The 15,597-nt window shown below is 38.9% G+C and overlaps 1 protein-coding gene across 1 annotated transcript in view; it reads right to left on the bottom strand.

Moving 5' to 3' along the window:
- The window catches only part of TRPC4 (transient receptor potential cation channel subfamily C member 4), a 141,599-nt gene that overhangs the window by 24,933 nt on the left and 101,069 nt on the right, over positions 1 to 15,597 (bottom strand). Inside the window, exon 5 of the mRNA XM_032778548.2 lies at positions 10,026 to 10,165. Within this exon, the coding sequence (XP_032634439.2) occupies positions 10,026 to 10,165 (140 nt within the window). The remainder of the gene's footprint in view (positions 1 to 10,025; positions 10,166 to 15,597) is intronic.

Here is a 15,597-nt window from a genome sequence, read left to right as displayed (position 1 = left end):
AATAAAAGTGCAACTCCTCAATGTCCTTTTCACGGTGACTTTTCTGAAGATTATTATTATACAGTATAATTTAGACATCACTGTAAATGTACATGGCACTTTTCTAAAGATATAATAAGAAACTGTCCATGTACTGAAGAGCTGACATGCTCTGACTGAGCATTTGTAGGTGGAGAAAGAGGGAGAGGAGAACAGGAAACCTGGCAAGTGCTGGGAATATCATAAATGAAGACATGTAGCTGATAAGATTGAGAGAACAGTGAGAAGAGTGGATTGGAAGGAGTTTAGAGAGTAGAAAAGTAGCGAATAAATAAAAACAAAGATGTCATTAGGAAGAGAAGGTTGTAGTGACTTGAAGGGGATGGCTAGGAACCTGGATATGCTAACAGATCAGAAGTAATTGAAAGGATTCATAAGGAGTATAATGGGGCTGGGGAAGTAGGAGAGGAAGATTACTTTAACTACAAAGGTTTGGATAGATTAGATGGTGGAGAGTTGAGGACAAGGGTGAGCAGAGAAGAGAACTGAAGGAAGATATGGCCAATATATGGACAAATATTTTAGTAGGGGTGATTATATGGAAGGATGGATGTTGTCGATTTTTAAAAGGAGAAATAGGAAGAAGAGAATTGAAAATTAAAAGGACATTGTGAATCTGTTATATGGCCAGAAATGTGAAGTGATAGAGAAGGAAGGTAGTGGGATGGAAGGGAAAGAATGATACATTCTGTTTTGGAGAGATATTGTTTGAGAGGCTGGAGATGTCAGAAGGACACTTGGAGTTACAAGATTAAAACATAATGAAGGAGGTGAAGAGTGGAGATGTAGGTCTGGAATCCAGACAACATAAATGCATAGTTGAAATGTGGGAGCAGACGATGTCAAGAGGAAGATGTATAGAAGGGATTGAGAACAGAAACTAGGTTGATGCCAACAAGTAAGGTGTAAGCAGGGAATGAATTCTTCCCTGACAGCTAGCTGGGAGGTGGAGAGACTTTGGGTGTGTTTATGTAAATACAGTTTGCGCCTGCTCTGCTTAGATATCCAGCAAATAGAGTGATGTTTTGCTCAAAGTAATCAACTTTGGCTGGTGTTGGGTTACAAATTACTTTAATATTGAATGCAGGGGGAGTGAAATGCTGTTACCAAAATGTTGTAATTATTGTAGGAATACAGGGAAGCAAGATTGTGCCTAACCTGTCCCAAATGAGGGGGGTCACCTTCAGCTGAAAGGATCTCGTTAAGCCAGGGGCTTAAATGCCAGAGCCCAATGAAAATAAGTGGGGGTGGGAACAGGTGTCCCAGCCAGGAGTTTGTGGACTCTCCCTAGGAGTCTCCAGACTGGTTTGACCTCTTTCTCCTGACTATTCAAAGAAAGCACTAAATAGGCTTCCAGGGTAGCCTCTTTTGTTATTTTAAATGCTCAATCGGAGCTGAAATCAGTTGTGGTGGGACTGTGTTTCTGCCCAGACTGCTAAGAGCTAAAAATCACTAAGAGACTGGTGTGCAGAGGTCACAGAAGAGAGGCAGGTGGCAGCAGAAGGTGACTGACACTCAGCTGGCAAATGAGTGGTGAAGCAGAGAGTTGTAGTGAGTGGCCAACAGGGCAGCTGGTGGAGAAGCACAGGAAGCAGCCAGCAATGCAGCAGGAGGGAGGGTCAGTGGACGAGTGCCCGAGCAGCAGAGCGGGTAAGGTGCCTCCTTATCTCCACCCAGTGTGGGAGATGAACTCTGCAGATGCACCTCTGAACACTGGGTCTGCACTCACCAAACACAGCAACTGTGAATGGGGTGCAGAGAAGGGATGAACATGCTAAAGGGACTTTTGGGTTGCTGGACTTAAGAACTTGAGGGGAAAAGGACACCGGCCACTTCAGGGTGGGTCTTTTGCTCACGGTTTATGTTTATAAACCCTGTTTGCAGTATTTCCCCAAATTAATACCGAGTTACTTCCCTCTTTTTATTAAAAGTTTCTTTTTTACACTCAGCCTCTGTGCTTGCTAGTGGTGAAGTATTGCCTCTCAAAAGTGCCCAGGGGTGGTGTGTAATTTTCCCAGGTTACTGGGTGGGGGTTTGAACCGGTTCTGTGTTGTATCAATGGAAGGGAATCCCTAGATATTGAACCTGGCCCTGGTTGCAGCTGGCTTCGCTTGGCAGAAAGGATACATTGGGAAGAAAGAAAGATGAAGATCTATGGATTAAAATGCTGACTGACAATTCATCAAGGAAAGAGATGAACCAGGAGAGCACAGAATCACAGATATCAAAAGGAAAAAAAAGGAGGAAGAATGAGATTGACTGACCATGTTAAAGGCAGAAGGAATATTAGTAAGAGCAGAAGAGAATAACTGCATGGCCAGGCCATGGAATGAAAAAGATACTAACACAAATCGATACCTATTGTTTGAGAGACAGGTTTTAATAAGCACATTTACTCAGGAGCTCAGTAACTCCTGAGAAGTGAAAGAGAAAAGGGAAAACAGATCATTTATGGGGGAAACAGCCTATTAAAAATAGTGAAAGAAATATTAGCAAATGGGCACTCTAAAGATGCTAATATTTATTTCATTTTTGTTAGTTTTTTATGAACCACAAGTGGCTGTTTTCTCCATAAATGATCTCTTTGGATATTCATCCTTTATTTCTCAGGAGTTACAAGGCACCTCAGAATTATTCTGATTATAATCTGTTATTCAAACTGCAGATTCCATCTTGTATTGCTGTCTCATTCTCCTTCCTAATCATTATGATTGAAATCTGTAAATGTTCATGGAGTGCAATTAGACATTTCACTGTATATCAAATGTCAGAGCTCTGTAGGACCCTCAGCAAATCTAAGAGTTAACGTATTTCTTTGTGTGCATTGTAATTTTATAATTTGTGTCTACAGTAATTTTATATTGAAACTGAATATACTATACCATATATTATACACAATATAAACTACATCTTAGATAAAGACAGAACATGATGGGACTGAAAAGGGACTTGCTTAATAACAAGGTCAAAAAATATCCTTACTAAAAGACACTAAATAAACCCAGTCAAAACTTCTCACCTCCACTGGCTTCCTGTAAATTGCTCATTCAATAGTTTCCTCAAAAACAGTATATGTATATTTAGTATATTAATTTGCTTTAGTTCATTTGCACACTATAGGGTTATAAAAAGAATTAGGATATGAAATGGCTGTTTGATAGTATGTCAATATAGAGTTATGAGACACTGAGTAATACGAAGTGAGTACAGGAATGTGAGATTTCCCATACAAGAGAAGATCATAGATACATAAAGTATTTTATCTTGATTCCAGCAATGGCTTATATTCAGTAATTCAAAGAACGTAAAAACACAAATATATCCTGCCACCTCAGTAATGGAGAGCTTTGATTCTGCAATTCCACAGTGCATGGGACTGACTTCAATGGGCTTTGGATCAGGCCCTCTGTGAAGGGTTCCTAATAGATGATCATCTTACACCGACCAAACTCTGATGGAGCATGAGTTTTGATTTCTTGGGTTGCTCGTATTGTAACAACTGATAGAATTTCTGCACTGCACCTCCAGCTCAAACACAACCCTTTGGCATGTTGCAAAGGAAGTCATTTACTTCATAACTATTTAATACATAGGGGAAATATATAGTCCACACCTATGGAAAACTGAAGAAAGCAAATATGGACAGTTTAGAACTATGTAAAGACTAGAACTTCAAAGCAAATTTATCATGTATATTAATGATGCCAAGGGAATATGAAATAACAGTTCCTGATAATTATTCACAGAAAACCATACACAAGATTAACATCCAAGACAGTTGTAAGCATTGGGAAGGTGGCCAGATAATTACTTTTTACCCTCTAGAGCAGAAACCATAAATTGCAGAATTATCATATGATCCTAAGGAGAGACAGTGTGGTCAAGTTATTATATAAATGTGAATAAGGAGACCTTGTTCTAGCTGCAGCTCTGCTACTGACCATCTGTCCGACCTTAATCAAATCACGTATGACTCTTGATATCTCAGTTTTCTCATCTATAATAAAGGGATAAATATTTTTCCTACCTCAGTAAAATGCTTTGAAATTCTTGGAAAGGTTAATTCTTGGATGAAATTCAAATTATTGATATTAGGCCATGTATGTCACAATCTGTACTGTACATTTCAGAGAACCAGTAGAGAAAAACTGAGAATAATCAGCCAAAAGTTGTTAAACAACAAAACTGAAGCACAAAAATTATACTTTTTCTTACTGTGCAGTTAATACTCCAGTGCAAGTGAATGTCTAATCTTCGGAATTGGCCAAATATCAGTTAAAACCATTTTACAATGCCAGAGAGAGAGGCTAAGCATCCCAGTGTTTGAAGCACTGATATTTAGGGGAAAAAAACCCATCCTTGTACTAATTAGCAGAGTAGATTCAATATGGAAAGGATTGAGACAATAAATATGGAGCGTAACAATGTAGTTTAGATACAGAATCACTTTTCAGGATAGAATTACACTCTGAATATGACCTCTGCCCCCAAAGTGATAGAATTACATAGCATTACATGCTAATGGGTGAGAGGCACTTATTTAGTGACATCAGCTGTGTGCAATTTCTTATATAGCTGAAAACACACAGTAATGGAAGCCATGCTTCAGTTTAATAAAACATTAAAAGCCTCCTTAGGTGTAATGCATCAAAGTGAGAGGAGTACTTGACAGCAGTGCAAAACATACTGTAGTTTCAAATTATAAACAGAATCCTTTGTTTTACAGCATAAATAGTTCTATTTGTATTTATAATCCTCAATTGAAGCAGCTACCCCCCTTAAAATGAATCATGCCTTTATGAACTTAAAATGTATGAGACTACAATACATTTTTAACCATGTGACATTTAACTTGTATGTTGGTAGATAAACAGGTATAAGAGACAAAGCTCTGATCTTGAAAGGTATTTAGGCACCTCCATTGAGGGTCTGGACCCTGGTCCTCAGATGAACGTAAGACACACTTATCACTGAGGTGGGAGAATGATCAAAGAAGGCTTTAAGATATCCTTTTGCATTTTCCCAATCCTGGACCTAACTATGGACTCCTCTAGTGCCTGATGTAATTTAGAGCAGCGTATGGGCTGCTCTAAATAACATTCAGCTGCTTGCAGACTCAAAGGTTTGTTATCAGCAAGCATTTTTTTCTTCCAGCAATTAACTCTTTTTTTTCTTCTGGGAACATCTTCCACATCAGAGAGTAGCATTGAGCAGCTATGCCTCTTATACAAGGAAGCTGGTTAAGATGGATGTCTGGCTCAAATAAATTTGTTAGTCTCTAAGGTGCCACAAGTACTCTTGTTCTTTTTGCAGACAGAGACTAACACAGCTCCTACTCTGAAACCTGGCTATGTTGTGCCACTAGAGTGATACACAACAGGTAGAACACATTTGAGAATTGGGCCTATATAATTATTTCAGTAAATACAGCCAAAACTATATTTCAGAAAAAACAGACATGCAGCTTTTAGCAAATGAAGGTAAAGGTCATATTTTATAACATTTGGTACTGTTTGTAATCCTAGGTCCTCATTTCTTGTACAACTGGAAAACAATCATATTTTAAGAATTTGAAATGAATGTGATTGATTAATCAATTAACCACTCATTATTTCAGTTGCTTATATCAAAGGCATTATTTATATACTCTGATTTAATCCTTTTACCAAAGGAAAGGTGAAAAAAAGCAAGGACAAAAAAGCTAGTTGGATTTAAAAATCACAAGCATAACAAAACAAATAATTTCAGAATTAAAGGTAATATTTTATGCACTGCTGTGTTTACATCTGGAATCTGATTAGCATCATAACACTAATTTGGAGGGTAATGGATGCATATTACTTCATATACTGTCACCTTGGAATCTGATTACAGAAGGCAGAAGCTGCCTGGGAGATGAAAGGATTGTTATGGTTTCAAATTAACATTGTTCTAAAAGGAAAAATTGGATGTCTACAATGTTTTAGAAAGGTTTAAATTACCAATAAGGTTGTTATTTTGCATTTTGGACCAATAAAAAGGCTATTTCCTAGTCACTGTATATGAAACTGTGTCTGCATATCAAAACACTTTTCACTAGCTTTCTGAATAAAAGGAGGCAGATTTTTCTCCACCTTTTCAGATACCTTTGCTCTACCTGAGTGATGCACAGGGACTCAAATCTGGCCACAGCTGCCTAGATGAAAATTCCCCTGAAAAGTTCTGAGTGAGTGTAAAATCAGCACAAACAGCTACTATGCTACACCTTGTCCCCTACACACCCTGTTGAGATGCAGAGGTTCCCAAACTGTTGGTTGCAATTCCAAATGCGTTTGCGCCATTAGTAGATGGGGTCGCAGGTCCAAAGGACCAGATTTGAACCACGAGATGATGCCATCTGTCCCTGAACGTGTCCAGACCTGCTCCTCAAACCCTGCGCCGGGAGGTTGCCATTTTGTACATCTAAATAGCAGCCGCCTCATGGCGTGACCTTGCATGTATGGTGAATGCATTTTGTAAAATGGCAGCTTCCTGTTGTGGTGTTTGTACAGCAGGTCTCGACACATGAGCTGTGAGGAGGTGGCTGTGCAGATGCCATTTGCCCCATCAGGCTGTGCAAGCATTCAGCTGAGAGACTTGAATCCAGAAGATGCTTCTCTGTGGGCAGCAACCTTCTCAACAGAGCATCTTCTCTGCTTGAGTGGGTAGGAACCTGTGCTAGTTTTTTCTGAAAGGGAATCTGAAGTGGCTTGTGAACTCCATAAGGCAGGGCCCATATCTTTTTATGCCACCCTGAGTACCTTTATGGCACTCAAGCATAAAGGATCATTGTAAGTCACTGTCTCTGTGCTGCTGTAGTATCAGCACACAGGGCCTTCCTAAGTCCTGGCCTCATCTGCTTAACTAAGAATTCCTCTTTCTGACTTGTGAGATGAGGCACAATGGACTCATTTTTATGCAGGGTATCTGCTTCATCCTCCAGCAGTGAGTCTAGTAATGGAGGTATGTGCAAAAAACAGGCATGCAAGAAATGTGCAGGCAAATATGGTGAGGCTTTGCATATGGCTTCACCAATGTTTTTGTCAAGAATGAAGAAAGGACAAAATGGCTGCTATGTCACATACACACAAGCTTGAAGCCCAATAAACTTAAATGACCCTTGTAAGCCCTTCATAGGGAACATGTAGGAAAACCAAGGTCATTTTTCCAGAGCTGGAAAGAAGAACTTTCATGTCAACAAGTGCAGTTCAAAAGAGCCCTGTCCATCTCTGACCACACACAAAAGGCATCATCTGAAGTGAGTTGCTGCCTGGTGCAGGCCAAGAGATTTTGATTTTACCAGATGAAATCAATGTTGAAGATAACGTGTGGGGAAACTGAGGTAAACAAACCCAAAGATATACTACTCTCCAACAACACAGTGAATTGAAGGATTGAGGTGATAGCAGCAGATCAAGAAAACACACTGATGGAGAGTCTGAAAAACACAGATGCTTTTGTTCTTCAAGTTGATGTCAGCATTGAGCGTCCTAATGCACATATCTTGACTTTTGTGAAATACATGGGAGAGTGCAATTCTTGAAGACATTCTATTGTCTCTCTCTTCCTGGACACAAGACAGCACAAGGAACGTTCGATGTTCTACATGGCTACAAGCAAAACAAAAATGTCCTTGGTGATCACATTGCAGGCTTTTGCACAGAAGGAACTCTGTCTATGGCAGGCCACCAGCAGGTCTGAATGCCTTGGTAAAGAAAGTTGCTCCGTCTGCTCTGTGGACTCACTACATGAATCACAGAGAACAACAGGAATAGAAAGCTCCGAGTCCAGAGCTAGGTGAATTTTTGCAGTATCATCTATTGTGAACTACATCAAGACTCAGCCTCTTTGCACGCATCTGTTTGCAAAACTGTGTGAAGACAAGGGATCTGCTCATGACACGTTTTTATTCCACACTGAAGCTCTCTGAGGAAAAGTACTGGGATGATTTTTTGAACTGAGAGATGAGCTGTGTGCTTATACAATGGAATCCAAAAAGAGTGAATTCGTTGATTTTCTAGGTGACCAAAGGAAGAAGTGCCTTCCTGGCTAAGTCACAGACATATTTAAGAAACTGAATGAAATGCCTACAGGTCTGCAAGGAAAGAAAACCCACATTCTTCAGCTGAGTGATTGACTCATAGGATTAATGAAGAAAATTGTTTTCTGGAAGAATTATCTATTAGAGACAAATTAGGAATCCTTCCCACAGCTTTCTAATTTCCTGGCAGTCAGTGAAATTATTGAGCCTCCCACACATGTGATGGCTGAACAGCTCAGCCAGATGGAGGAACAGTTTGCATCCTTTTCCCTCAACTTGGACATGACAATGAGTGATTGGGTGTGAAACTACTTTAAGTGCAAGCCTGATACCATGGATTTGCCAACAGCTGAAATTGAACAGCCCATCAAAATGTCCTCTGATCAATTCTTGTGAGTAACATATGCCCAACTTTCTCTCCCAGGATTCTGGTTCACTGTGAAGAATGGTTATCTTGCACTCTCAGCATACACCTTGAAACTGATGGTGACATTCACGAGCACGTAACTGTGTGGAGCTGGATTCAGCACACTTGTGTTCGTCAAGTCTCAGTATCTATCTACCACTGATGTCAAATTGGAGATTAGATATGCAATTTCTACCACATCACCGGACTTTGAGGAGCTGTGTTGCAACGTGCAAGCCCATGTGTCATATTAGCGAGCATTAAATATATTTAATGTGCAATCTTCTTGGATTCCTTAGTTACTATGTTGCTTTGCTGTGATCTGGGGTCACAGGAAACAGTAAGTCTGAAAATGGGGACATGCAGGCAAAAAGTTTAGAAACACCTGATGTGATAGAAGAGGAAGATGGCAGGTCAAGTGTGTAGGGGCTCTGTTCCACTCTGCCAGTTATCAGCTGGGCATGTGGACACTGATGAACCATCGCCAACTGACATAAATTAGACAAGCTCCGAGGTCTGCTCTAAACTTATGCCACGGCTGCAGCCAGAACAGCTGTGACTTGAGAACAGGGAGCTGTAATCGGTTCCTTTATGGAAGCCCACTTTCTTCTTAGCCTACTGGATCTGGGCACAGGAGAGAATCTTGCCCTGTAGTTATTGGATAGTTGGTGGAAATAAACTTGAAATCACTGAAATCTAATGATGATAATGAATAATATAAGTTAGAAAGTTATCATGACTCAGAGGTGATTAAAGTCGTGTGAAGGTGCTGACACATTTTTCTTTAAATTTAATTTGAATCTATTTTTCTTTCATTCAAGACCATTTTGAAACCAGAATATTTAATTTTTACAAGGAATGTCCATGAAATTGTGAATTCACATGGAAAACAGGCAACATTCAATTATTCATGCTTTTGAAACAAATGGATATTTCTCTGGAAGAAAATTCAAATGTTAATAATGTCATATTTCTTATTCAAAAAATAGGACAATGGGGAGCAAAACAGAAAAATTTTACACAACAATGCTTCTATTATTTAGCCAGAATTTACATTAAATTTCAGTTTATTGATTAAATTGGACTAAAAGCATTTAATGTTTTTTAAGCTTTGATTTGAATTTCTCATGCAATTCTGATTCAAGGTTGCATATTATTTATTAGACAACCTTAGTAATAAAGCTTCAGTAGAAAAAATTATGACATATAATACATTTTTGCACAAATATGCACACCTAATAATAATAATGCTTGGCATTTTTAAAGTACCTTACATACAAACGTCTCAAAATGCTTTACTTATCATGATGAATTAAGCCATCCAACATCCCGTGGCATAGATAAAGAAGATTAAAACCATTTTACAGATAGCAAAACTGACAGGTTAGTAAAGTGATTCATTGAGTCATTCTAGTAGTTATCAATCCAAGAAACTTTGAAATATAGAAGCAAGTCAAAAAGTATAACCTTAGTTACTTAATAGATTTATTTATAAATATTAGCTAACAATAGAATGATTACCTTTGAAAATGCAACAATTTTCAAAGAAATTGTTGCCAAGTACAAGGAGTTCATTACGAAATCCATTAGGTTCCACCAGTCATGAATGTAATCCTGTAGTCCACCATCCCACATCTGTTTAATTTCACCCCATATGAAACCTGTAAATATAAAAGAATTCATTCTAAGCATGGTTTTCAGAAGAATTTTATACAGATCAGTCATTTTAGACTTCATTTTCTGATTCATGTTTCCAAAATACATTCACTAAGCAAGTGAGAACTGACATACCATTCATGTAAGCATACAGCTTCATTTTCTTTTGCATTCCATTACTTTTTCATTACATTCTAAAGAGCATATAAAAAGTAGTCTAACATAGCAACTATTGCCATATTCTGTCCTTAGCTGTGTGTTCCAATGGAAACTGCATAACTGAAGAAACTGACCATTAACTTAAATGTTCGTTAAAGGTGCCAGCCTGACAGCAATGGAGAGTGAAATCCTCAATTTACACTTGGGTGAAATACCAATATGTTGCTTATCACCTTTTCCTTAGTCATCTCTTTCAGTAGCATTAGGCAGAGGCCTAATGAGCCTTGTATCAATAACCTCTATAATTAGGAATTGCCTTTTGGTCATAATCAATATTTTCACCGAAGGTGGCTACACAGAGAAGACATCAGACTCAGCTCCAAGGAGGCATTGCCTCTTTTGCCTTTGTTGGTGCCAAAGATAGTTTTGTTATTTTTTCCTGACATCAGAAGATAAAGGGTCTGATACACATAGTAGTGGTAAGAAACTAATTTTTCTTCCCGTATCACAATTACTCGTTCCAAAAGGTTATAACGTTGTCACATGGCAGAACTCACTGTACATAGACTGCACTGTTAGTGTTACATCATAGGTTTCCAAGTAGCAGCAGGTTAGTCTGTATCTGCAAAAAAAACAGGAGTACTTGTGGCACTTTAGAGACTAACACATTTATTTGAGCATAAACTTATGCTCAAATAAATGTGTTAGTCTCTAAGGTGCCACAAGTACTCCTGTTCTTGTTACATCATAGTGCAGAGATGCTGTCCACTCATATAAGGGAAGGAGCATCCCTTTCAAACAGATGACCAACCCATTCTAGCTGTGCTGCTGAATGTTAGTCACTTTGAAGTGGGGGAGATCACAATGTGACCAGGGATCTCTTCATGCCAACTGGCAGAGAGCATAAGGGGTGCAGACGAGTTTACAGGGATCCCCAGAGTCTATTATCTACATTATAGTGAAGTCTCTCTTGAGAGCCAGTCCTCATAACCATTGCAAAATGTATGTAAGGATAATATTTAAAGAGTTTTGTATCTATGCTGGAAATTATGTTCTTAAGGTCAGTGAGTAAAGCAGGTCACCAGCACGTGACAAGCACATTCCTTTCCGACAGGAGGTAACAGACATTTCTCACTCTGTCTGGTTATATGTAAATTGCATATTGTATGCTTCACAATGGAAGGCTCTTTACACACTGAGCCAGGTTCTTGAAGAACATACAAGAAGCCTAGAGGAAAAAATAGCCAGTGGGAAGTTGAAAGGGCCTCCTGTTTATGAGGAAAGGCATTGGATTGTTGGAATATATCTAGGGGGATGGGGCTGTACTCATATTCTTCACCTAGGAGAGAAGCTGCCAGCATGCATGTCTTATGTACCAAAGGTCACAGCCAGACAGACTGTAAAATACTGGGAGAAAGACTTTGTGGTGAGCTAAACCCTACAGGACCTGAAAATATCTTGTTAGATAAGTCTAGGCTCTAGAATGTGTATTATTTTATATGTAACCATTTGGTTCCATTAATTCTACTTGCTTCTTCTTGAATCTCTATTCTTTGTTAAATAAAATTTCTTTGTTAAATAAAGAAGACTTCCTCATGCTAAAGGCAGCTGATAGTGAGATGCCTTACAACCAAGATACCCCTGGGAACCATCACACTCAGTCATCCTCTCTTCAAAGGACTGAGTGGGAGAGGTGCTAACCTTACCAAGAGTCCCTGAATTTGGCTTGCCATTGAGAAATTTGACCAGATTTAAGCATTCAGACAATTGTGTAAATGGAAAGACCCCAGCCCAAGGAGGCCTTAGAGATTCATGGGTATATCAACCTAAATAAATTCTTCTCCAATTCCTCTCAGTTAAGTATTTCACTTAGTATACTGCTTGAGGGCAATGCAGAATGGCACTGGGATGATTAGTAAGACAAAAGTTTATGGGAACTAAAATAAAGTGGTCATGGAAGAATCGTTGCTGAAATAATTTGACATTACAAACAGCCTAAGATCTGAGTTGATGCAACCTCGCAAAGACTGGGGGCTGTTTTTCTGGCAGACAATAACGTAATGACAAATGCTTTCAAGGCATTATCTAAACTGCAACAGAACTATGGCAGACTGTTCATTTTAAAAAAAAATAGCTAGCATTTCTTTGTCAGTTTTATGAGTTTATGGGCAGAAAGCAGCCATATTACAGAAACCATCATTCTAAGCACTGCCTCGGTTTCAGAAAATGATCATGAAATTACAAATAGTCTCTTTAATTGTGAAATACAGATCTCACAACAGCATTCTTAGGGCAGAAATGCTTTCAAGAGGGCCTATAAAGAGCTTGGCTTTTAAACTCTTGTCTGCCATCTTTATAATCTGATGTTGGAGCATAAATATAAAAAGCTGAAAAAGGTTGGGCACTGCAAATAAATGCTGAAATGATGGACACACATTAGGCGAAATATTTGTCCACTTCTAAGTGGATTGTAAGCCAGGAAAAGAACACTACAAGCTGTATGCAATTCAACAGAAGACAGCAGATATAGTGGACACCCAAAGCTAGGCTGCTTACCACTATAGCAGAAAATTGGTGAATGGGACTTTGTCTTGAATCCAACTTGAGAATTATAATGTATAAAACCAGAGATGGTCAATACTAGAAAATTTTTTAAGAAGTTTTTGACAAAAAAAAAAAGGAAATTTAAAAACTGAAAACTGTTAGTTTCCCCCCCAAAAAACCCACTATTTTGTTGTTGTGGTGGGAAAACTCAGATTTTTGTAAAAATTTCAGGTTTAGAAAAATTGGGGATTTTGTTGTCTGAAACTGAAAAATTTCACCAACCCCCCCCAAAACGTTTACATAAACACTTAAAAAAATTCAGTTTCCAGAAAATCAAAATATGTTTAGTTTTCATTTTTCATTGAAAAACTGAAAAAAAATATATTCAAAGGAAACAAACATTTCCTAAGAAAGTTTTCATCTTCTTTGAAAGCCATTTTTCCACTGAACAACTGTTTTAACAAAAACAAACAAACAAAAAAATCAAACAGCTGTTTAAAAAACTAGATTCAACTTAATTTTAAGAAGAGGACATTTGATTATTTTGATACTTGTTTTTAAAATAAAATAAAATACTGGTATCAGTTTTTATCTACCAAACACAAACAACACAGGCAACAGCAATACAAGTTTCCTTGTACTGCCTCACCAATATGACTCTAATGGGGAAAGGGTACTTCAGTCTCTGGCTTGTTTTATTCCTTGGCATCTCTGGTGAGAGTGCCAATTAATTAAGGTATCAAACGTTGCAATGATTTGGGCGATGAAGATATCCATCCACTAAGATTTGAGTTGAGAGCAAAATCTCCTTTCACGTAAACTCCCAAACACCTGTCAGATTATAAAAAAATTTGGTCACTATGATTAATCCCATTATGAATGAATCTCCTAAATCATTCACCATAAATTTTACTTTTAAACAACACATTTTCCCCCATTTCCCATTAAAACAATTAATCAATTACAAAGTGATGATATATACATCGACAAAAATAATCAGAAACATCTTGGTTAAATCCTCTTCTATAAAGCAAATCCAGAATGATTACAAAATAAAACTGATTCTCAAGCACCTGTGGAGACTCCATGAAAATGTTATCCTGTCTCCACAACCCAAACATTTGGAAAACTGCTTTCTGTTGTTTACAAGTATATTCCAGGATTCTCAAAGTCATGGCTAATGCCTCATTGTAAATATTAAAGTCAGGACTGATGGAAAAAGAAGGAAGAGAAATAATATTTTGAACTAGTAAAAGTACTTCTGGATTAAAAAAAAATATCTGTGGCTCTCATTCAGATGCTGGTTCTCACCTTTCCCACAATTGACCAGCCACTCTGTTGCTATATCGCTTTGCACAACCTCAAATGATGGGAAGTAAGATGCAAGGATACTAACAAGATCTGCAACAGTGAATCTCTGACACACCAAGTTCAACTACTACCTTCAGGTAGGTTTATGACAAAACATTTTTTACAAAGCTGTAAAATAGTTCAGCTGACGAACTTAAGTTTGATAAGTTACTCATAGGTAAAAAAGCTCATTAAGATCCAGAGCCAATGCTAAATGAAGGGGACTCTATCTACTATCTTCAATAGCGGTTGGATCTGCCCCCCAAAAGGCCCTCCTTTTTACAGGCCTATTTTTACATCTAGCACAATGAACTCCTTTTCACATATGGAATACGAAGCCAAGAAGAGATGGATTAAAGGGGCAGTACAGTCTAGTGAATTGAGCATGGTACTCAAAGATAGCGATAATCGTGTTTTAATCCCTGCTCTGCCACTAAATCACCATTTGGACCTAGGCAGGCCCCCTTTTGCCTTCACTTTCCCATCTTTATACTTCAAGCTGGAGGTGTGATTCCCAGCTCCAGGGGAAATAATCACGCTAGCTCTGGTCAAGCTAGATTGTTAACAATAAAATGTAGCTGTGGCACAGGAGCCAGCAAACGGAGCTGTAAACAGGGGAGTTTCAGTGGGAGTTCTGTTGGAGGAGAAGGTTTTTATATTTTGTGTATTGTATTTTTGTAGTTATATGTGTGGAGGTTGGTAGGGGCAGTGTGCTGGGAGAGAAGCTAAGCCCCGGTTAGGGGGTGGGGCTTCTCTGCTTAGGGGTCCTATAAAGGTAGCCAGCCAGTCAGGCAGCGGCATAGGCAGCTGCAGTGGCACAGGAGCCAGCAAACAGAGCTATAAACAGGGAGAGTTTACAGGGGGAGTTTGCAAGGGAAGTTTGTGGGGAAGACGAAGAGACCTAGGCAGAGGAATAGACAGGCTAGTGAAGGTAGTGGGTGGTGGTCTGCCGGTGTTCTGGTGCCCGTTGGGGGTTTGTTTTGCTGTAGGTGGTGATGGTTTGCTTTGGTTTGCGTTTCCTGGACTAACAGGTTTTAGGTGGGAAGGCTATGACCAATACAGAGGCAGCAGTGAAAGACACAATGAGGATGACTGGATGTGGAAGCTGCAGCATGTACATGATACTGGAGGGGTTACCTGAAAATAGTTTTTTCTGCAAGAAGTGCCACCTGATAGAGCTGATGGAAGAAAAGATCCGAGGACTGGAGATGTAGGTGGAAACTTGGGTCGAGTTTAGAAGGGCGTTAGAGCGAATGATGGCGCAAAGACTTGAGGAGGCTGAAGGGAAAAGCTCAGACTTGCAGATGGAAGTAGGACCAAAGAATTCTGAGGGGAGACTGCTGGGTGAGGAAAGTGGATGGTGGAAGCATGTGACTAAGAGAAC

The sequence above is a fragment of the Chelonoidis abingdonii genome, chromosome 1 (assembly GCF_003597395.2).
Source record: "Chelonoidis abingdonii isolate Lonesome George chromosome 1, CheloAbing_2.0, whole genome shotgun sequence".
NCBI lineage: Eukaryota > Metazoa > Chordata > Testudines > Testudinidae > Chelonoidis > Chelonoidis abingdonii.
This window is presented reverse-complemented; position numbering and strand designations above follow the sequence as displayed.